Genomic DNA, 25,701 nt, shown 5'->3' with positions numbered 1-25,701 from the left:
TTTCAAGAGCTATCTTGAGCCTTTAGACTCAAATATCTAAAATATCTACGGGTTTATCTTCTAGCTACTTCCGCTCTACCTACCCAAATAGGGGTTACAGTCTTATAGTAACAGACGCATGTTCATGCCCCTGATAAAGAGCCGGAAACACCATAAGACAGCTCGCAACCACACATCCCGGAGTCCTGAGAACTCTACCGATATCTCATGATCAGTAGGTACCTACGGTAAAAGATACGAATGTGATAGTTGTGAGAAGGTACTGAGACAATTATTATGAGACAGCATAATTATAGATTTTGTTTTTGACGTGACTTATTGTAGATTTACCGTAGATAGCATTAACTACTTGGCCGGACAAATGGGGAGCGCTGAAGGCTTTCACCCGGTACAACATTTAAGACAACAGGCCTGAGGGTGCCCAGAGGAGGAGGGTGGGCGCGAACCTCGGCTCAGGGCGTCGTCTGAGAGGAAGGATATTTGAAAAAATTCATCGACCCTAGTGGGTCGATAGCGATAAGCGCTGATTGAGGGAGATCGTCGACCACGCCAGCGGGGTCCTGAAGTGTTTGGTGTCGCGAGCTGATTGGCTGCCTCTATGGCTAGAGTAATCGGGTCGTTGGGATCGTATGTTACGTCCTTCGGACACCGATACTTTTCAATACCGTCCCTAAGCGGGGTATATTCGGTAGCCGCAACAACCTGGGGATTTGGGTGGTGCGGAGCAGAATCGAAAACAGCATATAGCAACACGGACCTCCAGCGTACAATAATACGACGAATAGAACGATAACTCTCCGCCCCGTACCAATTGATATCAGACGCCGTCCTCATCTTATTTTGGTCTAAATGGCCGTGAGCTAAGGGAGGGTGCGTGAGTAAGGGAGTACTCGCGGACTGCCTATCTCGCCCGCACTTATGCGTTAGGCGCAAGGCGGCATAAATGGTAAGAATGACATTTTTATACGGCATGTCCGGAGAGTGCTCCGGTGTTGCTCCAAGATTGACAGAGATGAATGGAAAAAGGAAGAGTATTTTGTGCCGATCCCAAAGTGCAACATGGACACGAGGATGATGATGATGAGTATGGTGTCACTAACTCATCACACGTATTACATAACACAAAATAAAAAAAATCCACACTCCATTTATATAATGTATTCTGAGTTTTTATTTCCAGTCCAGCATATACACATAACGTTCGGATTTATCGGATCATTATCGATCCTATTCTCTTTTACATTTGCGAATTCAACATTCGCATTCGCTAGTAAGTTCCGAACGAAACTGAAATGTCAAATATCAGCTGATTGTCAAAGTGAAGTTGACATGTCAGCGCGTCCGCCCTCCGCGGTTGTTGTGTTGTTGTGATTGTTATGATGGCGGCGGAAGAGCCGCAGACGGTGACCAAGACATTCCTATTCACATTCCCAACATGCACCAACGAGGAGGTTCGCTTCAAACTAGAGGTCCCGGTGGAAATCCCTCACGATGGCTCCACGAGAGAACTCGTCCAAAGGGTCATCAACATGTTCCATATTCCCGTCTACTTGGAGAATGGTAAACTATTATATTATTCTGCAAGTTATACGTGTATCGTAGGAGAATATCATTGATGTTCCAGATGTATATATTGGGTTTAATATGAGCATAATACTCCCACTTTACAATATAGTAAGTTGTGTAAACCAAAAGAATAAAAGTTATCTTGGATTCATAACAACAAATTTGTAGTGACCATAATGCCTTAGTATTGCATTAATCAGTGTCAGGATACGCCCCCTTTATTTGTTTTTCCTTACTACTTCCTCTATAATACTCATTAGTACCTATAGCCAATGTGTTTTAGTTACAGCTCAGTATAAAAATGATTAGACAAAGTATGTTTTAGCATGTTTGTTGTTGTGTAAATATAGTTATGAAGGATTATAATTATAACATAGCCTTTAATTTCAATACACTGTAGGATAAACTACTAAACACATTCATACATACATAAACTCACGCCTATTTCCCACCGCCTATTTTAGTGTGTTAGGTTCGAAGCAAATGGAATTCTATAATCTCTGCTTACCCCGGTGGGAAATAAACTACTAAAATTAAGCAGAAAAGTTTGTCTGTCTTGTGTTTTATCTATATCTTTATGTTCTCTTCTGTGTACAATAAACTGTTATAAATGATCTATTAATTAATAAGAATATAAATTATCATGTGCACAGAACTAAATGAGCAACTAGCTTCGTTTGTTGCGGAGGAGACAAAGAACTTTCACAATGAGCGAGATGCCAAACTGTTGGACCAACTGAAGAACTCCGAGCTCAATGTCGACGGAATTGTCAAGAACTGGGAGAAGATATTTAAGGTACTCTATGCTACTTGTACTCAAACTGATATTATTTTATTAAATAACATCACATACCTATATTTAATTAATCAAATTGTTCCTTTTATAGGTATGCTACCAAACACCCCCACTCCATCTACTCACAGTATACATACCCCATTCCTCCTTAAGTTTACCCAAAACTTTCTCTCAGCATGAGCAGTACTATTTTATGTTATTAGTGGGCACTTATGAATGGGAGTCAAAATGGCGGGTGTAAAATGAATCACAAACCTACCTTGGGTGTACCTTGATTGTGTTATAAATTTCCTCAAAAAGTACATTAAAGCATATGTACTGAATAGTACAGTTTATATACATGCACATAAACATTGATATAGATTTTGCCTGAATTCATTACGATGCACTCGCCATTTTGACTCTCATGCTTGTATCTGTGTGCAGGAGAATGTGGTGGAGATGTGTGAGCGGGACGGCTCCTCGGACGAGGAGGTGTTCGCGGCCGCGTACCACAAGCTGGTGCACTCGCCGGCGCTCACCGCCATCCTGGCGCTGGAGGGCGGGTACGCGCGGACCGTGCTCGCCACGCTGCGGCAGCGGGACGAGGACATCACCAACCTCACACAAAAGTATGTACTAGATGTCGCTCTTCATCAGTATTGAACTGAAAACCTTAGGGTCAAACATATATCAGAACCTCATCGCACTTTTCCATATTTCTGTTACTCAGATCAAATCAAATCAAATATACTTTATTGCACAGAACTAAAATCAACCATCATTTACTAAAGCGAGATAGAGCGACCGCACGCGGCAGCATCGAAGAGGCCATGCACAGAAATGTTCAAATTTAGGGTTTTTTTAGTTCTTACAAGGTGTAACTTGTTAGCAAAGGATATACCTAGGATGCAACCGCAATAGACTAATTTGGTACTATTTTTTTTAATAGTACTTAAGCTCTCTATGACCACCCTAAGCTTTTAACAGTAAAGAAAGCTTAATTCATTTTCGAAAATTAAAACTAATTCGGTGTTGCCAGACCTCAAGTCAAGTTAGATAGGTAAGCAGACTCTATGAAAACTGAGTAATGCTATGGAGATGAAAGTAAATGTTTCTTACCAGGCAAACAGAAGAGATGGAGGAGTGCGTGCGTCTAGTGAACACGTTCACGACAGAGGCGGAGATCAACGCGCTGGCGGCGAAGCATTTCGAGCAGCAGGCTGTGGCCGCGGGCCGCTGGGGCTCGCAGCTGGACGCGCTCGGACACGCGCAGCGGGCCCGGTACCGCGCCTGGATTATGGCCACGCTCGATGACTACCACTCCTCCGCGCCGCTCACCACGCCCAGGTACCACCCATCACCCACTGGCCAGACGAGATATACATAACATAAACTCATGATTGGGTTAGTCAGACGTAAGATAAACTAATTTCCCACACCTGATCTTTCTATGCTTTGTTAGACTGTACTAGAAGGTTTTCTGTTACACCAACATGATAGGTGGTGAGCCGTATCGTCGTCTATAATGATCGAGACAACTGTGCTAGTGTTAATCACTCATGTACTATGAAAATATGGAGGAAGAGAGCCTGGTGATCCGTAACACAGGCATTTCGTCTAGTATGGACACCAGTCTCTCTCACAATACAAACATGTTCACTGTGAGTAGTACTATGTTAAGTGAGAAATCAACTTATTTTTATTATTTATTTATTATTATTGGTGCAATTCCGTTCTCGGGGTTCGAACCGGCGCTCCCCTCACATCACACTGACTTTTGAGATACCAAATAAAAAAGTCCTCACATTTTCCTCAGTTTAAATCTACTGATCACTGTTTACTTCCCCCAGCAACTCCCCGCTATCGTCGTTCCCGCCGGAGGCTGTGGGCGTGGACCCCGCCGGCGCGGCCTCCACGCGGCTCGAGGAGAGCTTCACCATCCACCTGGGTAGCCAGCTCAAACAGACGCACAACATCCGCATCGTCGCCATGGATTTAATCGATCTCTGCTCCATCGAGAATGATATTGACAAGTTAGTAAAGAATGTGATAAATGTGGATATTATTAATATTTCTTTCTCACGCCAAATTACGTATTTTTCTGTTAATGTACTTCGGAGGAGGATTTTGCTCAACCCCAAGCCAATGTAAGAATATTATAGTGATTTTAAGAAGTCCCGCCACTCTATCTATAAAATAAGCAGTGTTCTTGAATACTGAACTAATACAATCATTCTCACACTGAACTGTTTTCTATATTTATGGCTTGTAATGGTAGATATGGCCAGTGGGTTTTTTATTTCTAATTAGTTTCTCTCACCCTAAGGTTGCCTGGAAGAAATCGGTATTTAGCAATAAGGCCGCCTATTGTACTACGTGTTTCCTACTTGTGTACTGTTTGCACAGCCCGCAGGGCGGGCCGCGGCGCCTGCAGACGGCGCTGGGGCTGTACGGGTCGGAGCTGGCGGGCGCCGTGCTGCTGTGCGAGGCCCCGCCGGCGCGGCCGGCGCCGCCCACCACGCGCCTGCTGCGCGCCGCCGCCGCCTCCACCGAGCACCACTTCCCCAGCGCCGACACGCAGCTGCACACCATCACAGACCGACTCAAGGAACCGGTCGGTGTTGCCTCCTCTTTGCCGTTCCTTCTACATTGTGCATAACATAAGCTCATAACTGTATCCCAATTGGAGTAGTCAAAGGTACATCCATCGCACGACGAACTACGGAAGCACACCTCACTCAGCTCTCTATTAGAGCAACGTGATAGGGGGTGAGCCGTCTATAACGGCCGAGCCAACAACTGTGTTAGTGAAAACTGCACTTAAAATAAATTAACAACTCATTTATGCAAGCCCGGTGCTGGCGTTCGAACCGGCGCTCCCCATTTGAGAAGCAAGCCGTACCACAGCACCGCAGTGACTTACAGGACTCAGTAGGCTACGGCGACTGCTTCAATTCCGACGTTCATGTGCTCGCATGTGACTTATATAGCCAATCTTATTGGAAAGGATTCAGTAGTATAAGTGCAGTAAAACCTAGTTAAAGTGACGGCATAGAATCAATCGAGGTTGTGCATATTTATGTAATAAATAATAGTTTATAATAATTTATTCTTTAGAAATAGTCGTACAATATTCGTCTTATCTATAAAGAAAAAGAAAACAAAAGAAATTTGACACATTGTCTTTATTGTTGTAGTTAGAGAAGCGCAACAGCGCTCGCCACGTGTCGCAGGGCGGCGGCGGCGGCGGGGGCGGCGGCGGGGCGGAGGAGCCGCGGCGCCGCGGCCGCAGCAGCGTGCAGGCGGGGGACGTGTTCGTCACGCGGCACAGCAACCTGGCCGACGTGCACGTCGTGTTCCACCTCGTGGTCGACGACACGCTCCGGTCCGGTCAGTGTTGCCGTACTCACCTCACTTTATGTACACAGCTTCATTACAATCACAGCGGGACGGAGAGATGGGGAAAATGTACTGTTTGTTGACAGCTGTCACTCTAATCAATATAACGGAGTATCAGGCGTATGCTTGTATGGAGAAAAATTTTGGTTTTTTTTTTACGCTCATGAATAAAAAGACCGATGGCGGGTTTCCTTTGAAGCAGAGTAGAAACGAGCAAAGATGTGTAGAAATCTACCAATGACCACGACAGAGAGCGACAGAGCGCTTTTCTAACGTTCTTTCACATCCTGCGATTGGTTGATTCCGCAGCAACGCTTCACTGCAGTAAAAACCTACTGAACTGGTACTTATATTGTAATATCTTTATGGCGGTTGCAGGAGACATAACGTCGCGTCACCCGGCCATCCTAGGACTACGGAACATCCTGAAGGCGTGCTGCAACAACGACATCACGAGCATCGCGCTACCACTGCTCTTGCGGCATGAGCTGACAGAGGTACGCATCGCTCAAACCAGTGGTTCCTAACCTTTTTAATGTCACTACCCCTGTAAACAAGTATGGAAATTAAGTTTACCCCTAATTTAAAATAATTAAAACCACACAAATTCGAACGAATATACATATGTTTATTGTGTAAGTAAGAAAATGCACGTGAAGGTTGAAATTGCTTTGCATTCGCAAGTTTGACAATATTAGGTTCGGTTTCACGTGTGAGTCAAACTAGCGGCCTCAAAAAAAATGGGCACGAAAAAATAATTTGACCATACCAAAAAATAGTACTCTTATTGAAAAAAATAGTACCTGTTGTAAAAAAATTAGTACCATCACGGTTCTGGATTTATAGCCATGTTTTATTGCACTTGCTAGCTTGACGGTGAGCGAAATTTGGCGAGAGTTAACGACAAGGTCTTTCGCTTTGATTTAAACGCCAAAAAATAGTACCGAAATAGTACTCACCCCCTGCAAAATACCGAAATTAGTACTTCAACGGTTCCAAAGTTATAAAGGCAGTTCTTTGATCCCGCTGGCTTGACGTTTTGAAAATACCTATTATCTGGGGAACGCTTGCATACTTCAGTATGTAACTAATGTCAATAAACTCGTATGAAATAGTACTCTCTACCATCATAATTTTGATCCGATTCTCTTTCAGAAAGATTCTCTTTCTGTTTTCTTTTTTTGGTATGGTCAAATTATTTTTTCGTGCCCATTGTGTTATAAATTTTTTAAGGCCGCTAGCTTGACGCGCACGGTTTCACTCAACGCGCATCTCATGTTATGCTCAACATTCAGACGGTTTCTGGGTTTTGTTTTTAATGTAACAAGAGTTATAGTACTCTTTTCTCGTGCCATCCCATGTTACCCCCCTAGAATCTCCGTTTTACCCCTGAGGGGGTAATTACTCCCAGGTTAGGAACCATTTGCTTAAACAGTACCTATCTTATCAGGTGATATGACGTTCCATTATCGGGTGTCTACTGAAGCGGAGCGAAGCGCCAGGGAGAGCGACTGAGCGTTTTCTCTCGCTTTCTCGTACGCCGTGATTAGACGATCCCGAACGACTCCGCCTCCCGTTTCGGTTGTGGTGAAATTCATCCTGGTTATAAATCAGTGCTCCTTATGCTGGCACTGCCACCATAACACGGCGGGATACTGACTACACAGAAAAAAAAACGAAAATACGACATTTGCCGCCAAATATAAGAATTTGTCAGTCTGCCGTTAAAAAGTTACAAGCATTTTTTGGTGGCAGTGCCAGGATAAGCCTTTCCCCTTCATCAGTTTTTTGTTACAGCACCTGGCACAAAAACTCTGGCACTGCCACCAAAAAATGCTTGTAACTTTTTAACGGCAAACCGACTTAAATTGAACATCAGCGTTAATATAGTGACGTTGACAGTAAGTACTTTACCTCGGTGCGCAATTAGGCGCTGAACTGGCAACACGCGCGTGGTAAAAACTTGCAAAAATAGAAACTCACCGAAAAAGAAGGTTGGAACATCATATTTCTAATAAGTAATGTAATGAAATTGTACATGTTATCATAGTATAAACATTTTAATTTTCGCAGTAAAACCCACCAAAATTATTATTTTATTTTAAAATACACTCAAACAATTAAACCCGACCGCGTTACGAAGCACCACGCCCAAATATACGTAATAAGACCATGCGTACTTTCTTATTGATTACTTACTAAATAATTAATAAATACGTACTTGATTTCACAATCTTGAAGAGCATTTATTTTATTTGACTGACACCTGTGTTTTATTCCTAACTCTATGGACACAGAACGGTCTACTGTAAGGCCGACCAATCAGGGACAGCCGTCGGACAGTTGACAATTTGACAATTGTAAGATTGTGATTTAACAGTTTTACTTCGATAGATTATAATCTGACGAATAATAATACGTTAAATTGTAAGCAGTATATTACGTTTCACAATTTTTCGACAGTTCACAATCTCGCGAGATAGATTATAATCTAACGTTATTTACAATTTTACGGTGACATATATACCGGGGTGTACGAATGTATAGCTAAACAATCGCCAAGATATCGCCGCATTTTTGTATCAAGCGATGTATCTACGGTAGTGGTAAATCAGTGCGACAGACCGACAAATTTTCATTATATTTTCTGTGTAGTCAGAATCCCGATCCGTTATGGTGGCTGTGCCAAGGGACACTATAAATTATTCCCTCCACGTCGAGCTTACCACATAATACGTCGTTTTGTCGTGTGGTGTGTAATGTATTGTGTGTGGGGCAGGAGATGACGCTGGGCTGGTGCACGCGGCGCGCGGAGCTGGTGCTGAAGTGCGTGAAGGGCTTCATGCTGGAGGCGGCGGGCGGCGGCGGCGCCGAGCTGCGCACGCTGAGCGCGGCGGCGCCGCCCGCCACGCCGCGGCCGCTGTTCCACACGCTGGCCGCGCTCACGCCCAACATCTTCCGCCTCTCCAACCCCGTCAAGGTCAAGCCCGCGGCCGACTGACCCTCACGATCCATTCCGCGTCTAGCTGCACCTCTACGAGTATGTATGAGGCGTAACTTTGTCTTTCCTAAAGCTTCGTCTAATGCGAAGGGAAACGTGGGTGTTTTCCTAAAGTTCAAAGATAAAGTGCCCCTTGCTTGTACGATGATACTAATGACGATAAGTTAACAAATGAAACGACTGTTTGATGTCTAACTATTTATTAAAAACTTCAATGAACAATATTCTGTTAAAATATCAATTCCGTTTTATTTAAAATTGCATCCATGTTCATATCTAAACTACAATAATCTAAATTGTCACATTATGTTGAGTGATATATCATTTTCACTCGCTAATTTCAAATTGTGCGCTCTTTATCAATTTCAAAAATTGTTTAGTTTATCAAAATATATGTAAGTAATATTATGTTATTTTGGTTTCTACTCGTATCACAGCAATTCTTGTACACTTTTATAAAGACAACAATCTATTTATATTAAAATTAGCGAGCGCCTAAACCGCAAAACGTCACCTTGAATTTAATAAAGAATATAAACTTTAAAACATTACATTGTTGAGCGTTGACCTATACCAAATGTTTGTGCTTCGAGCAAGTGAATCATTCACTAGGCACTTCATGGCATTATTAGAACGATGACGTGTTTTGTTTATTCTATCAGAGTACATAGTCTATCACATACTACGAAGCCAATAAACATTGTGAACTCAAAATAATAAGAATTTGAAATACAACTGGCAGGATTCTACATCGAATGTCTTTTTATGGATCTAAAGTCTGTCATATTAAAACAGAAATTGCTAAGAAAATATCCCGTCGAGACATAAAATATAGATTTAAATAACTACATACATGATTGTACTGTGCTGTCATGCAAGCTAATGTAAAGTAAATTATATTAAGTGGTAAAGGAGACATTTGCACAGCAATGTCGCGACGAAGTCCTCAATATAAGCACTTCATGTAGACTGCAGAGGCATTGTCCTATCATAATAAAGACTTTAGTAGGTTATCTTCAGGGAAGAGATCAAGTTGTCGAATGATTTTATGGTTCGACCAAATGAAGAGCCTATGTTGAACGTTCGGTCTCGCGTCTGAACATAACCCACTGTTCTTTCTACATCCTAGTAGCGTGCGCCCCGAGTCGGCACCTCGGATCAAACATCGCCATGTTTGCAAATACAATAAACTAAATAAAACTACAACTAAACTACTCAGTCCCAATCGTAGGAACAAGCGAAAGCTAAGCGACAAAATTATCATTAAACATAATTATATTATGAATATCTCAAAACTCTTTGAAAATTGTACGAACTGCGTCTTAGCGATGCACCTGAAAATAATAATTAAGTAGTGTTTTTAAATTTTGTAACCAAATAGTTCATTTTACATAGTTGTAATGTAAGTTGAAACTAAACACATGTCATGTATACTACCCCGGACGCGGTATGTTTGCCTACGACTACCCCTCCCGCCCCGGTGCGAGTCGTTAAGCAAACTTACTACGCCCGGGTAGGACTAACATTATAACTGGCTCTTTTATTCTTTGCTATCTTTTGCCCATATACGTTCCATGTGACAATCTTTATTTTTACTAGTTTATTATGGAACGAAGTGAATCAATACAGCAGCAAGTAACTTACCTGTATAATGATATCGTGTAGTGTGAGCGGCGCGGGGCGTTACCTCCGCCGGCTGCGCGTGCTCCTCACCGCTGCCGAACAAACAAACTGATGAGCGACAAATTCCGCAAATTCACAATAACATAGCATAACGCCTGTATCCCCAAACGGGTAGGCAAATAGGAGTAGGAGGTGTATGTTTAAGGCGCACGTAAATTAGAATTACCTTTGGCTGGGGAAGTGGAGGCTTTGGCAGTCTTTTTGGTTTTGCCAGCGGTCGCTGGGGCGCTGTCAGCCGCCTGCAATATTTAATATTGATTAAAAATATAGCATACAGCCTTCGTGAATTTGAAGAATCAACAGCCACTATTTAAAAGCTTATTCGTCTTGCTGAAGAGAATAAGAGATATTAAGGTACTACTGACTGCCAAACTTCGATAGGTGAGATATTTCGAGGAAATACAAATTTTAAGTCACAAAAATACTAATACGACCAAAGTGCGATACCTACCTTTTGCCCCTTGGTAGTTTTCTTTCCCACTGGTTTCTTGTCAGGCTCGCTTTGAGCCTTCTTGACTGGTTCCTTTGTTTTGGTGGGTTTCTGTATCGTCGCAGTCTTGCTCTCGGCGTCACCCTTCACTTGTCGCTTACTTCTACTAACTTCCTTGACGTCCTGTTTCTTAGCATTTGTCTTAGATACATTTTTTTTATCATTCTTTTTTCCCTTACTTTCATTTTTCTTCCCTTTACTCGTGTCAATCTTGCTGTCTTTGACCGGTTTCTTTTGTTTACCTTTGGTTGCTTCAGGCGTCTCCACAGCAGCTTTTCTGCCTCTTATGGTTTTTGCTTTTTCAACTTTTGCTACTTTAGCGGGTACTGTCGATAGCTGCTCGTCAGACTTCCGTTTGCGACTTTTCGGTTGGTCTAGCGGCACGATGGTCTCCGCTTTAGTCCTGCGGTTGACCCTCGTCGGAGCTTGGGTGGCCGCTTGCGATGCGCTTGTACTGCGCCCTTTCTTAGGTGACTCTTGTTTTTGTGATTTACTAATTTTATCGTTTCGGCCTCTCTTTGCTGGAGGCTCCACTGCCTCCAGTTTATCGGCTCTTCTGCCTCTCTTAACAGCTTGAACAGGTGTAGGTTCCGCAGACTTGTTAGTCGCTTTCCGACTTCCTTTGAGCGGCGAAGACTTTACGACAACTTGTTTACGAGTGGTCTTAGCAGATTTCTTTGGAGATTCTTTTTTACTTTTATCTGAATCAGTTCCGCTGCGCGATGCAGTCTTTGCTCTCAGGGGCTTCAATTTAGGTGTCGGTTTGGTAACCACTAGTTTAGCGCGCCTTGTTTTCGGTGTAGCTGGTTTGTCTTTCGCCGCATCAGCCTTCCTTCGAGTTGCAACAGTTTTCTTTGGACTATCTGCTAAAGTCGATGTCTTTTGACTTCTGTTACGAGTTGTCTTTGCGGTTGGCTGTGGACTCATCACTGGCGGTTTCTTGGTGATGACAAGAGATTTACTGTTCTTCATGGTGTTAGTCATTTCTATACTATCGGTTCTGTTTCTCAAGTTGCGTTTGGATTTCGATGAAGATTGCGAATCAGCGCGCTTCGGCGACGGGTTGGGTTTCACCGACGGTTGTTTAGTCTCCGCGACCAACTTAGCCGTAGTTCCCCTCGTAGCCTTTCCTTTGGGCGAATTCTTGCTAACGAGCGTGACCTCCTGTTTCTCCGTGTTCTGTCTGGTGCGACGTGACTTAGTCGCTATTTTACTTGGCGCCGCACTTTCAACGACAGCACTAGATTTACTTCTACGGGTTGCTTTGGGTGATACTGGTTTAGAAACTGAAGTCTCCTTTTCCGTAATTGCACTAACTTTGGTTTTCCTGCCCGACGGTTTTGGTGGAGATTTAGACACATTTACAGGTTTGTCAATATTTTTAGTAGATTTTGTGGCTCTAGTAGCCTTAGCAGGCACTTCGCGGTTGTCGTCATTTTTGCTGCGAGTGGCTCTGACTCGTTTGGGTGATTGCGTTATATTTGCCACTTTTTGACTGTCGGCAGTTGGTTTCGCCTTTGTGTTCCTTCTATCCTTAGCTGCCGGTGACTTCTGCAAACTCTTATCATTTACAGTTTTCGCCACTTGGACAATAGTCGTTCTTGTTGCTCTCTTCCCTTTCTGTATTGGAGACTTAATTTGCTTTTTAGACCTGTAAGAGAATATTTTATAATTAGATTTAACGTAGAGTATTACTTTTAATTATGGAAGAGAATGATTAGCTTACTTACCTATTTCCATCATCAGAATCTACAGTTTGAGTTTTATCGAAGACTATGGGCGACACGCGTCCCAGCTCCGAAGCATTCATGGTCATGTTGTACCGGCCCTTCACCGGCGTCGAGTGGATCACCGCGCGTTTCTTAATCGGCAAGTTATTCGACTTGTTGACCCGCGACCCGTTGTTGCTCTTTTCCAGCGAGGCTTCTACGAAAGACCTCTTTTTAATAGGCAGCGTGTGAGCGCTGTATACTTGTGAGGCAGATTTCCTCTCTGCAGCTTCTGTGCCGCTTTGTAATACGGTGCTGGAGCGCACTCGCGACGTGCGCAGCGGCTCCGTGCCCTCCACCGTCTCCGTCATCAGTTTCTGTAGCTCCCGATTGACGTTGCCCTTGCCAGCCGCTTCCAGTTGCTTGTTCTTGTGTAAATGCTTTTGCAACTCCTGTTCCAACCATTCTTCCACATTGTTTGTAATCAGGTCAATAGATGTATGTAACGACTTTGCCGGACGACCTTTAGATTTTTTTTTAGAGCTTTTGTTCAAGAAAGATTTAGAATACACCGCCTTGATAGGCGGCTTCCCGACGAGTTGATCGAATAAAGCTTCCGGGTCTCTGTGAGACGCATTTGATTCGTTGAACAACTCCTCAATGCCGCTCACGTTATGATAGTCGTCTCGTTTCTTCTCTTGTCTAAATATTCGTTTGACTCCTCTTACGTCAGTCAAGTCGTTTTTAGGTGATCTAATACGCAACATCTTTTTGACGCCAGAAACGTTTCTCAAGTCGTTAGCAGCACTCTTCCTCTTGAATAAATTGCGTACTCCTCTGACGTCGGTGAGGTCGTTCTTGGGACTGTTTTGTTTTTTCAGCTGGAACAGGCTCTTCACTCCCGTGACTCGTCTTAAATCGTTGTTTGGAGATGCAGCGAACACTTCCTTCACTCTGACGTCGCTCAGTCGATTCCTGGGTGACTTAGCGAATACCGCTTTTATACCTGATACATTAGTCAGATCATTCCGCACGGATTTTCTAATGCGTGGTGTACGCAACAGTTTCTTAACTCCTTTTACATTACGTAAATCATTGTCCGGCGTATTTTTCTTGTACAAACGTTTAATACCGGACAGATTAGGGCTGTTACTGGGAGTGCTCAGCGGGCTGACGAAGTGTTCCGGCGTGAAGCGTTCACTGTGGTCCAGCAACGAGTTGTCGGGCGTCCGACCAGACAACGCGACGGTATTGCGCGTCGGCCTCCTCACAACCACTTCATCATCATCAAACAACTTCTTTCGAGAAAATTCAGTCATACTTTGTGATAACTTCCTCTTCACGGGGCTGTTGAACAACTGTTTGACGATGTCCGAATCGTTAAGGTTGTCGATAATGGAACGTTTCGACTGCGGCTTCTTGGCGGTCGAATGTTTATTTTTAACAGCCTCTTGCACCAGCTTTACTGCGCTCTTGGGCGTAACCGTTTCCTCATCAGTTTGAGCACTGTTAGCGTTCTTGTCAGAGTCCCTGCTGAGTCTGAGCGACCGCAATGACTTCCTAACGGAAGTGGTGAACGATTTTGATTTAATTCCACTACCAGTTTGTTTGCGTACAGAACGTATAGCGCCAATGGTCTTCCTCTTAATATTAACTGACCCTCGCGTCTTCTTTGTCGACAGTTGGGATGTAAAAGAACTTTGGCTGGAGTCTAACAAGGATTGGATGCTCAACACAGGAGTGCCCGCCTCCGGGGGACTGGTTCTATTCTCCGGAGTTACAATTCCTTCGCTATCAGTGCCACTAGACTGATTCACGTTCAGTGTGAGTTTTGCTCGAGAGCTACGTTTACTTTGCGGACTGGCAACTTTAGAGCCGAGCCTTATTTGCGGAGATGATTTTGGGGTTGAAGTGTTTCTGCCACTTGATCTTTTTGGACTTGAAGTTTTGTTAGAACTTGTTGATTTTGGACTTATTAGTTTATGAGGACTTGGTGATTTTGGACTTATAGTTTTTCGAGGTCTTTGAGATCCTGGACTTATAGTTTTCCTAGAACTTGCTGATTTCGGACTTCTAGTTTTTCGAGGACTCGGTGATCTTGAACTTATTGTATTTCGAGGACTTGGTGATTTTGGATCTGGATTTTGCTGTAATTGAGACTTGATAGAGGTCGTCCCCCGTCTGGAAGTCCTCGGAGATTCTTCACTGTCACCACCCAAATCTATAAACTGCAGATCGCTGTCGTTCAGTCGAGACCTACTTTTGTTTGCGCGAGATATTCTAGTGCTGTTTAAGGAAATGTGTTTCTGAGTTTCCTCCGAGTTTTCGGGAGTCGTCAGAGATTTAGACCTGCGAGACGTTGTAGTGCTTCTAGCAGATATATTCGGCGAAGACTTGCGAGTTGAAATATTAGGACTGGAGTTGGATCTCGTAGAAATTCTACCTCTACCAGTGTAGGGAGTGCTCGAACTGAGCAATTTAGCGTCGATGGTCGAACGCGTCTTCCGGCCGGTGCTGTTCTGAGGAGTGCCGAACAATATAGAGCTGCTGCGCGTCGACCCGACTGAGTCGTACACAGACGAGGATTTAGACTCATTGGAATCAACTGACACTAAATCGACCACAGAGTAAGATTCCAAATTCCGAGCAGGCGACCGGGGGCTCAAAGTGCGCGTTCTAAACGCAGACTCGACTGTGGAGTCCCAACTTTGATCTGTAAGCGTTTTGGTGGTTCGGCGTGAATATCTAGAGTTATCTCCTGTGGTGTCCAAGGCTTTCTGAAGTATGATGCTTCCTCGCAGGGACTTCCTCGCTCGCGGGGATTCGGGAGTCAACGACCGGCGCTCGGACTCCCGAGACTCCTTCAACGGTGAACCGACAGTCGCTAACATCTTGCTGCTTCGAGACGAATGTATGGACCTTCTAGGAGACGGAGACTGAATACTGGATGACTCCGAGTAATGCAGCGTCAGATCGTCTTCGCTGTCGGCCTCTCGAGACGACACACTCTCGGCACCGCGGGAACTCCGGATCGTGTCCGTCACCATCAGGATATTCGAGTCATTGTGGCTATAATTTTCGAGGTTACTCAAATCAAACTTGATGGATTCCGTTTTCCGCCCAGTTTTCTTCGCACTGGGGTCTTTGAGGGCAGATTTTTTGGGACTCGGCAATAGAGGCGAGCCTAATGGGCTCACTTTGGACCGTCGCGACGTATTGCTCTGAGTGGTGGCCGTAGAGTCACGCCCGTCGGAGTCGGTTATCTCTAAAACTGATACCTGGAAGCAGATTTTTGAAATCAAACATTTATCTTGACCACAGAGCAAGGAACCTAAGAATAACGATAATTATAACGACGTTCGCCTTTAGCAACTGCCCAATAGGTATAATTTGATTCCGCACTCTGTATATTCAACAGACCAGAGGGCCTAGCCAAGTCGCATAGGTTACTATGTGTACTACCACTACCTATAATACTACCCATAACCCGTCCGAATTAAATGAACACCATGTGTCAATGCGTACCTGCGCGCTATCTCGATTCGCGAGGACCAGAATCGGAACGTTTGCGTTTTCATCGTCATTCTATATTGTAGTATAACTTACAGATTTCCCCGCCGAGCCGCGCCCGCTGTTCCGCGCGGTGGAGCGCCGCGGCGTGGCGCGGGCGGGGACGGGGCTCTTCTTCTTGAGCACGAGGCGCGGCGTGGCCGGGGAACCCTTGCTGCCTGGCGTGCTCGCCAGCAGCTTGGCCTTGGGAGTGTGACCCGTCATCAGCATCAGTGCTGCTTGCTTCATGTGGTCTGAAGAGAAATTTTACGTGTTTCAAATCTATTAGCGATTGCTAGTTCTTGCTTTATATTTTGTGTAGTATTTTGAGGGTTTGCATCAATATCGTTCATACTTGTAACATTATTCAAATCAGATTATCTATTATTATAGTAGTTTTCTAATATTTACCGCAAAAAACATACTTTTTAAGATGAGGAAACAGGACAATAAAAGAAACACCTTTCAATAGAACTAAGTGTCAGATTCTAATCTATTACAATAGAATGAAACAGATCAATCATAAATATCATTCTCTATGTTACCAATTTTCAACGGCGCCTGAATCTTGGTGACCTTCATTTTATGCGCGCTCTGTGCTTTTCTCAGCACGGCCATGCGCAGCGGCGTGGCCTTCTTGGCCGAGGCGGCGCGGCGCGGCGGCGGCGGGGGGGGCGTGGCCTTCACGCGCGGGCTGCTCTTGCGGGACTCGATCCACAACGTCGCCTTCGTAGTGTTCTGCAACGATAGGCTCTTGGGACTGAACCGCGGCGACCGTGTCCTGTCTATCTCACTCTCGGAAACGTTCTCCTGAATATCGACTCTGGAACCTCGCCCGCGTTGGTTCGGCGAGCGAGGCGAGTTGGGCTCTTGTCTTGCATTTGAATCTGAAATGCAACTGCAAGATTACTTACCAAATCAAAGATTTTTTTTGGAGCTTAAGTCATGAGATAGAATTCTTTCTTACCGGTTTGTTCACTGGTGTCTCTTCTTTGAGGCTGTACAATAGCAACTTGTTTTCCACCGGCATTACCTGCATATACAAATGAAAACAAATACATGATTCTATCACATTTATTTGATTTGTCTACAATACAATACAAATACACTTTATTGCACCAAACTAAAAATAAATACACATTACACACACAACACACAGATACATACATATTATTTATATATATTGTAAAAATTATATAGGCAGCAGAAACGATGCCCTAAGGCGTAGCGTTATGGAAAGAGCACAAATTTAGAGATGGTAATAAAAAGAAGAGTCGTGTTACCGGGCATGGAGGCGCGGTGCATGTCGAGCGTGAGGTGCAGGCTCGAGCCGGCGCCCGCCGCCGTGTGCCGCCGCGGGGCCCGCGAGGCGCGCGCCGCGCGGTGCAGCGCTGCGGGACAAGCACGTGGCTTACGGGGGGACTGACGTGGCTTACGGGGGGACTGACGTGGCTTACGGGGGGACTGACGTGGCTTACGGGGGGACTGACGTGGCTTACGGGGGGACTGACATGGCTTACTGGGGGGACTGACACGACCACTGCGCAAATTAAACACAAGCTCGGAAATACAAACGCCGACTGGCAATTCCACTCCTTGCTTCGTGCGGATAGGTTATAGGAAGGAAAAAAGGGGCAACTTTGAGCATTAAAATAATAGTGCGGCTGCCGCGCAATTACGCGGTCCAATGTGGAGAGGCTTCCAACACTAGGATTTATCTAAATATATAAAAGGAGAAACTGACTGACTGACATATCAACGCAAAGCCTAAACGGCTAAACGTAGGCACTTGAAATTTGGAAGGGACGTAGCTCAGATACCGTAGAGGTGCACTAAGAAACGAATTCCCGGTATTCCCACGGAACGGGTATTAGCGGGAAAATCCTTTTGTATGAAAAATCTAAACTTGGCATGCAGGTACCTTAGTTCTTAAAGCTTAGTTGCAACAGGATATTGCAAAATTCCCACGGAAACGGGAGTTAGCGGGAAAAAACATTTGTATGAAAAAATCGAAACCGTGTAAGATAGATGTTTTCAATCTAGCATGCATGCATACCTTAGTAAATATAAAGTTTAGTTATGGCTGTATTTTGAAAAATGGGAGTTAGCGGAAAAAAAATTGTATGAAAAAATCTAAACTGCATAAGTTTAGATGCTTGAAATTTGATATACACTCCCACACACAAAAAGATCTCTTTTTTATAACACGCCACGCGGACGAAGTCGCGGGCAAAAGCTAGTACACATATATAACGCCTCCATCCTTGTGGGGTAGGTAGACTCTGAAACTACACTTCTCATCAAAAAAATCGAAACACTTCCGTTTTCATTGTTTCTGTCCGAATTTAACACAAAAAAGAATTCATACGATGAAAAAAAATACATAAATGTATAGCTGGCAGTTTGGCCATTACAGTAATAAGCGAAAATTCTAAATTCAAAATTAGAATTTCATTTGTTTATCTTATAAACGAAATGAATCACTGTTTTGAGACAAATGTGTGTTTAGGGTTGGAGTACATTTAGCGTTTAAAAACTAAAAATTGGCGCCTATCCTTAAACTTTTTGTTTTTTATTTCAATACTGTGACTTTGGGACGTCTGAAAAAAGGTTTTTTTTCTAAAACGTATGGATACTTCGCCCACAGAAGCCGCCCAAGTTGTGGCATTGCTGGATTCTGGCCTTAGTCAGCGTGTTGTGGCTGCAAGACTGCATCTAAGCCTGTCATCTGTTCATAGAGTCTATAAACGTTATCGGGAGACTGGTTTGTTCACGCGCCGTTCAGGATCTGGCAGGAATCGGGTCACTTCTGAGCGAGATGATCGATTTATTGTAACAACTTCTTTAAGAAATCGACGCCTTAACGCTTTTCAACTGCAGCAGCGGCTTCGTGTTGTACGAAGGGTGGCTGTAAGTGACTCTACAATTAGAAGAAGGTTGAAGGATCGTGGACTGGTACCGCATAAGCCAGCAAATGGGCCGAAATTAACTGCAGACCATCGAAGAGCGCGCCTTAACTTTGCACGTGAGCACCTAAATTGGTCATACCTACAGTGGAGCAAAGTTCTCTTTTCTGATGAGTGTAAAATTATGCTGTATGGTAACGACGGAAGGAACAAGGTCTACAGAAGAGACGGAGAACGCTATGCACAATGCTGCATTGAAGAAAAGGTCAGCTATGGTGGCGGTTCTGTAGGTATGACCAATTTAGGTGCTCACGTGCAAAGTTAAGGCGCGCTCTTCGATGGTCTGCAGTTAATTTCGGCCCATTTGCTGGCTTATGCGGTACCAGTCCACGATCCTTCAACCTTCTTCTAATTGTAGAGTCACTTACAGCCACCCTTCGTACAACACGAAGCCGCTGCTGCAGTTGAAAAGCGTTAAGGCGTCGATTTCTTAAAGAAGTTGTTACAATAAATCGATCATCTCGCTCAGAAGTGACCCGATTCCTGCCAGATCCTGAACGGCGCGTGAACAAACCAGTCTCCCGATAACGTTTATAGACTCTATGAACAGATGACAGGCTTAGATGCAGTCTTGCAGCCACAACACGCTGACTAAGGCCAGAATCCAGCAATGCCACAACTTGGGCGGCTTCTGTGGGCGAAGTATCCATACGTTTTAGAAAAAAAACCTTTTTTCAGACGTCCCAAAGTCACAGTATTGAAATAAAAAACAAAAAGTTTAAGGATAGGCGCCAATTTTTAGTTTTTAAACGCTAAATGTACTCCAACCCTAAACACACATTTGTCTCAAAACAGTGATTCATTTCGTTTATAAGATAAACAAATGAAATTCTAATTTTGAATTTAGAATTTTCGCTTATTACTGTAATGGCCAAACTGCCAGCTATACATTTATGTATTTTTTTTCATCGTATGAATTCTTTTTTGTGTTAAATTCGGACAGAAACAATGAAAACGGAAGTGTTTCGATTTTTTTGATGAGAAGTGTATTTTTGACTGAATAGTTAAAGAATGTGTTTAAAGCAATCAGCTTGCTTATCCCTGCTTTACTTTATATTTGCATAGCTATCTTTATAGACAATTTCATCATATCTCTCTTACAATGAATAACAAGAGTACTTGTGTTATTGATAAATTCTACTGTGATACGTCTGTGTAAGAAGCCGTACGTAACTCACCCGGTTGCGGCTCAAGCAGTCTCTTCACGTTGGGGTCATCATACTCCCAGCGCAGCGAGCGGTCTCCGATGGTGATAACGTCATTGTGCCGCAGCGCCGCCACGCTCACTGCACGCCCGTTCACCAACGTCTCGCCGTCTGACACGTTGCGGACTACCGTCTGTTGAGTTGACATTCAACGTCAAAATTGAATGTTAGGGTGCTGGGAATTTTAAATTTGTTGAAACTTTCAATAGTTAACAACTTATTTCAACGACCTCCGTGGTCCAGTGGTTGAGCGCTGGGCTCACGATCCGGAGGTCCCGGGTTCGAATCCCGGTGGGGACATATCACAAAAATTACTTTGTGGTCCCTAGTTTGGTTAGGACATTACTGGCTGATCACCAGATTGTCCGAAAGTAAGATGATCCATGCTTCGGAAGGCACGTTAAGCCGTTGGTCCCGGTTACTACTTACTGATATAAGTACATGGTCTTTACATGAGTTATGTCAGGGGCCTTTGGTGGCTCAATAGTAATCCTGACACCAGGGTTGATGAGGTTGGTAATTCACCTCACAACGCACACAATAGAAGAAGAACTTATTTCAGTCCAGTTTAACCAATTTCTGTTTTACCTTGTTACCTGCTGATCTCGTTAAATCTTCATTATGATTGTTTTTTATTTATTTATTAGCCAAAAATTCAATAATTTATTGTATAAATGCAAATGAATATCACACTGTAATAAAAATATATTTAAAAAATAACTGATGAATGACAGTATCAATTTGCCATTTGGAATATACATATTAAGCAATGTATATACATCAGGTACCTATTATACTTATAAGATGTTTGTTGGATGATAATTGCCTAGAAAAAGTCAAAACATTCTTATACAGACAGAAAGTGAAGAATTAATTTGGATCATTTCGCTAATTGATCTCAATAAGTTATGCGACCTGGTGCGCGTGCACAGCGACGGTGGCATGATGGTCGCGCACGGCCGGCAACAGCACGCGGATGTCACAGGCGGGCCCGCGGCCCAGCGAGCACGCGCCATCGGGCAGCGGGAAGGCCTTGCCCGCGCGCCCGGACCGGTCCAACACCACTAGCCGACCACTGGACATCTGTTATCTATGCCACAAACATATTCACTTTACTATTGGTGTCTTGTTAATACATTTCTAATATATGGCACTTAGAATTAAAATTCCATAAATGAAAATATTAAAGAAAATATTCTATTAATGTAGATGAAGCTTCCCGAACATATTAAAAATCTCTATATGTTAGAAATGATACAGTCCTGTAGGGTTTTACTTCATACAATTGCAGCACAGAGAAGATAATAATACCGACACATTATAAATACTATACCTAATGTATGAGAAGTGAATTCAGTCTCATGAGAGAATTGGAAGAAAACTACAAATTACTAGGTGGTCATTTCAATATTAGCAAAAGATAAAATACGATAAATTGTTCCTTAATGAGTTACAAAGGCAAATTAAAGTTTATAACAATATTCTAATAATCAAAGTAACCAATAAATTCAAGACTAGGGCCCAATTCCTGAACGAAATGACAACAGCGTTTCCCGCCACTCTTCCCGCGTTATAAACAGAAACCTATAACCACAACATTTAGATGCTAACCTCTAAAATTAAACCAACAATATTATCATGGAATTCTAGCTACGCAATAATATTTTAAATAAATAACGGTAATCAGGTACAGTATGTAACTCCACATAAAGATAGATGCATGCCGCGAAATCTATGAATGCGTCGGCTTATATTTACTCACTTTTTCTCAATACGAGCTCACCAATTTAAATACACGACACATAATCAAAATAAACACAGATCTTTATTATCAAATCACACATTTAACATTACCAAATGGCATCAAAATTTAAAATAAACAAAATATTATTTTATGGACGCAAACGCCAACAACGTACAACGAACAAAAAATATTTTAATGATGGCGTCGCCAAACTTCATAGGGAGGTGACTAAAAGAATAAAAGTAAACTGAATCACAAAATGAATATGTTCTCTAAATCGATATTTAAAAGGTTTAAATTTGCCGAAAATGAAATATGAAAAAAAAAACAAGAAAAATGTATTTAAAATATATTTCAGATGGGATGGATGAATTGATGGGCTTTCAGTTTTTCACATTGAAAATGCCGTACTAAAAGAGAAAAATAATAAGGCTGTATAATTTAAGGGCCTTTACGTGATTTTAGTTTGGGAGAAAAAAACCAAACAATTTCTATTAAAAACTTGAAACAAAAAAAAGCAAAAAGCAAGTTAAAAAGACTTGAAAAAGACCAAGTATTCTTTGAAGTACTTAGGTATTTTAATACTTGGTCCTTGTGTCTATTCTTCCTATCTAAAAGATACAGTAGAATTTTATATTTACAGTCAAACAGAATAATACTTATCAATACTTGTTGTTGTATATATAGTAGGTACCTATATGGCTTCTTTTTTGTTGTTTAGCATAACGTAGTGATTAAATTTTCTGTGGTATAACGATGGACCCCAATAATGGGCCCAATCAAGCGTACTGGTTTGTCCTTCGTGAGGATCAGGGTAACGTTATATTCAGTAGCAACAATATCACCACAATACAAAACTCCCAAAGTAAGTACATTATCTAACTTTCATAGTATTCAAACTTATTCTAGAGAGTAGACTAGAAATAGGTAGCTACTAAATACATTTACTACAAATGATCATGAATTTTTATTTCCAGTCCCAACCGATCAAGAACCGCGGTATATCATCGACACCAGCAACAGGCACTACGTTCCTATTGCTGAGCAGCCTGCTGTTCAGGATGATTCTGAGAGTGATAAAGGAACCAACAAGCACCATAAAGCCAAAGATGAAGAAGTCTTCTGGGATAGAAACAAAGTAAAACTACTGCTCACTCTCTGCTTGGAAAACAAAAATGTTGACAAGGATACACTGTGGGATGAAATAAGTAGCATTATAGGAGTCTCACCAGAGGATTGCCACACTAAGTACAGGCATTTAAGAAGAACCTATCTTAGATTATTAAAAAAGAAAAGAATGGGAAAAGATATAAAATGGGTGCACTATAACATTTGTGAGGAGGTGTTCATGGATCTGAGAGCACTACCACCTTCTGTACTTGAACCTTGGGAGGATAATAAAGTGAGACAACTACTTGGTCTGTACATAGATAATCTGCAGAGATTTCGTAACCCCAATTGTTTACAGAAAGACATTTGGAGAGAAATTGCTACTGAATTGGGTACAACAGGTTATAATTGCTATCACAAGTTTAAGAACTTGAGAAGATCATATTTAAACTGGCTGAATCGTAGTCGTGAAACTGGAAAAGGAATCAAATGGCCTTACCATCAGTACTTTGAAAGAATATACTACAATTACAATCCCAATACTCGACCATGGGATAGAGTAAAAATTAAGCTATTGCTAGAGTCCTATGCACAAATAGCACACAAATTCAGAAACCCAAAATTACAAAAGAAGGAACTATGGAAAGATATATCAAGGAAAGTTGGGGAGAGTCCTAGTGCATGTGACAAGAAATTCAGAAATTTAAAACAAACTTATGTTAGATTGAAAATGAAATCCAGCTCTGGCAGGCCAACAACAAAGTGGAGGTTCTTTAGGGACTTTGAAACAATTTACTCTAACAGTACAAGATACATTAACATTGATGGAACTCAGAAGATAATCTACAAAGCAACCCATGAAGAGGATTACATTCAACACTTACTAGAATTTTATTTAGCACACAAAGATAGATTCAAAGATCCATTGACTAAGAATAGATCGCTCTGGAAAATGATAGCTCCTAAGTTAGGGTTAACCCCAGAAGCGTGCGATAAAAAATTCAGAAACTTGAAACAAACTTATATCAGGTTGGCTTGGAAGAAGAAACAAACAGGGAAATGTAGTAAATGGCCATATTTTTCGTATTTCGATAAAATATACGAGAACAGTGCAGTTACAGACGGTGAGCCTGCGCGGCGCACAGAGTTAGACGATGCGGTGCGCTGCGAGATCCGGCGCGTGCTGCATGACGCGCACGCGCGCCGCGAGGGCGACCGCCGCTTCGAACGACTCGCCAGTCTTGCTGAGGAATCTAATGTAATCCAAAGGGAAAGAAATAGAATATTGCAAGCTTTGCTTGACAGAAAATGATGAAGTATAACAAAGTCTGTTTTAATAAGGCTGGCTGGGTGCCAACCCTTGCGCGGCTGAGATTTATGGTACTCGGTTTGTCGATAGACCGGTCCTGTGTCCGCGACACTTACTGACTTTCGTTAGTATTTGAATATATTTTCGTATGTGATGTTGCCATTTCTTAGTGATTAAATCAGGACCCCGATACCGACGTGGTCGACGATTTCCCTCATTCAGCGCTTATCGCTATCGACCCACTAGGGTCGATTAATTCTTTCAAATATTTTTCCTCTCAGACGAAGCCCTGAGCCGAGGTTCGCGCCCAACTGGGCACCCTCAGGCCTGTTGTCTTAAACGTTGTACCGGGTGAGAGCCTTCAGCGCTCCCCATTTGTCCGGCCAAGTAGTTAATGCCATCTGCGGCAAATCTACAATAAGTCACGTCAAAAAATTAAATAAGGTCTGCCCACCCCTTTGGTAGTGCTGCCAATCGATAGCGTTACTCCTTTAGTGTTAGTGACATCGTAACAAAAAACACTCGTAAGTGCTTGTATACCTACTTCGACCTGTACGTACCTACTTCAAGTAGTCAAAATGGCCGTGTACAATCAAATAATATCTAATCAGTCTTGTTACTTGAATAAATAAATTATTATTATTAGTGATATCGTAACGAATACTGAGAGGGACGATTCAGCCCCATTATTCGGAGTTGTAGGATTTTCCATCACAAAATATAGAATTGAAAATAATTTAAAAAACAAAAATATGAATTTCACAACGGAAATTCCATTTGATATTAACTGAATCATCCCCCTCAGTATTCGTTACGATGTCACGAAGATGCACCCGCCATTTTGACACTCATTAACATCCTATAGCTCAGAAATGACAAAATGCGTTTAAATGGGGATATGAGACTCCCGATATTTCGACACTGTTGCAAGTGCCATGATCACGGGATGACTGATGAGATTTGACTGGGGATTGGGGATATCCCCATTTAAACGCGGTAAGAACCCGTTATTATGTGCTTTAATTATGATAATAACCGCGTAAACTTAAAACAATGTGGAAAAAACTATTGTTTCGAGATCACACGTATTGCACAATCAGACACACCAGTGTGTCAGATCGATGGCGTGCATGTGGAGTAATCTGGCTGGTTTCGTAGGAGGCACGTGAGTTGTCTAAGTCTGAACAGTGGC

At 42.7% G+C, this 25,701-nt stretch overlaps 3 protein-coding genes across 4 annotated transcripts; 2 read left to right on the top strand and 1 right to left on the bottom strand.

Moving 5' to 3' along the window:
• Positions 1–1,331: 1,331 nt before the first annotated feature.
• LOC126377060 (protein C12orf4 homolog) lies at positions 1,332–16,649 on the top strand. 2 transcript variants are annotated; one of them, XM_050024691.1, is made up of 10 exons: positions 1,332–1,560; positions 2,220–2,362; positions 2,789–2,973; positions 3,467–3,691; positions 4,195–4,377; positions 4,751–4,958; positions 5,542–5,734; positions 6,122–6,240; positions 8,523–8,783; positions 16,235–16,649. In XM_050024691.1, the coding sequence occupies exons 1-9, from the start codon at positions 1,377–1,379 to the stop codon at positions 8,742–8,744; spliced, it is 1,662 nt and encodes a 553-aa protein (XP_049880648.1). In that variant the 5' UTR covers positions 1,332–1,376; the 3' UTR covers positions 8,745–8,783; positions 16,235–16,649. The 2 variants fall into 2 exon arrangements, with proteins under 2 accessions (XP_049880648.1, XP_049880647.1); XM_050024690.1 differs by lacking the exon at positions 16,235–16,649 and having other exon boundaries at positions 8,523–8,981.
• Positions 8,928–22,272, bottom strand: LOC126376984 (proliferation marker protein Ki-67-like). Its single transcript, XM_050024544.1, has 12 exons — positions 22,109–22,272; positions 21,262–21,436; positions 20,320–20,479; positions 17,459–17,566; positions 17,143–17,208; positions 16,721–17,062; positions 16,233–16,429; positions 12,648–15,904; positions 10,879–12,568; positions 10,594–10,666; positions 10,389–10,459; positions 8,928–10,078 (listed from the first exon to the last, which is right to left on the bottom strand). The coding sequence occupies exons 2-11, from the start codon at positions 21,427–21,429 to the stop codon at positions 10,428–10,430; spliced, it is 6,093 nt and encodes a 2,030-aa protein (XP_049880501.1). The 5' UTR covers positions 21,430–21,436; positions 22,109–22,272; the 3' UTR covers positions 8,928–10,078; positions 10,389–10,427.
• Positions 22,273–22,664: 392 nt separating this feature from the next.
• Positions 22,665–24,622, top strand: LOC126377077 (uncharacterized). The gene is made up of 2 exons (XM_050024724.1): positions 22,665–22,955; positions 23,068–24,622. Exons 1-2 carry the CDS (start codon positions 22,847–22,849, stop codon positions 24,510–24,512), a joined length of 1,554 nt encoding a protein of 517 aa, XP_049880681.1. The 5' UTR covers positions 22,665–22,846; the 3' UTR covers positions 24,513–24,622.
• Positions 24,623–25,701: the final 1,079 nt, after the last annotated feature.

The sequence above is a fragment of the Pectinophora gossypiella genome, chromosome 22, assembly GCF_024362695.1.
Source record: "Pectinophora gossypiella chromosome 22, ilPecGoss1.1, whole genome shotgun sequence".
Taxonomy (NCBI): Eukaryota; Metazoa; Arthropoda; class Insecta; order Lepidoptera; family Gelechiidae; genus Pectinophora; species Pectinophora gossypiella.
Note: the sequence above shows the minus strand (reverse complement) of the source record. Positions and strands in the feature narration are given on the sequence as shown.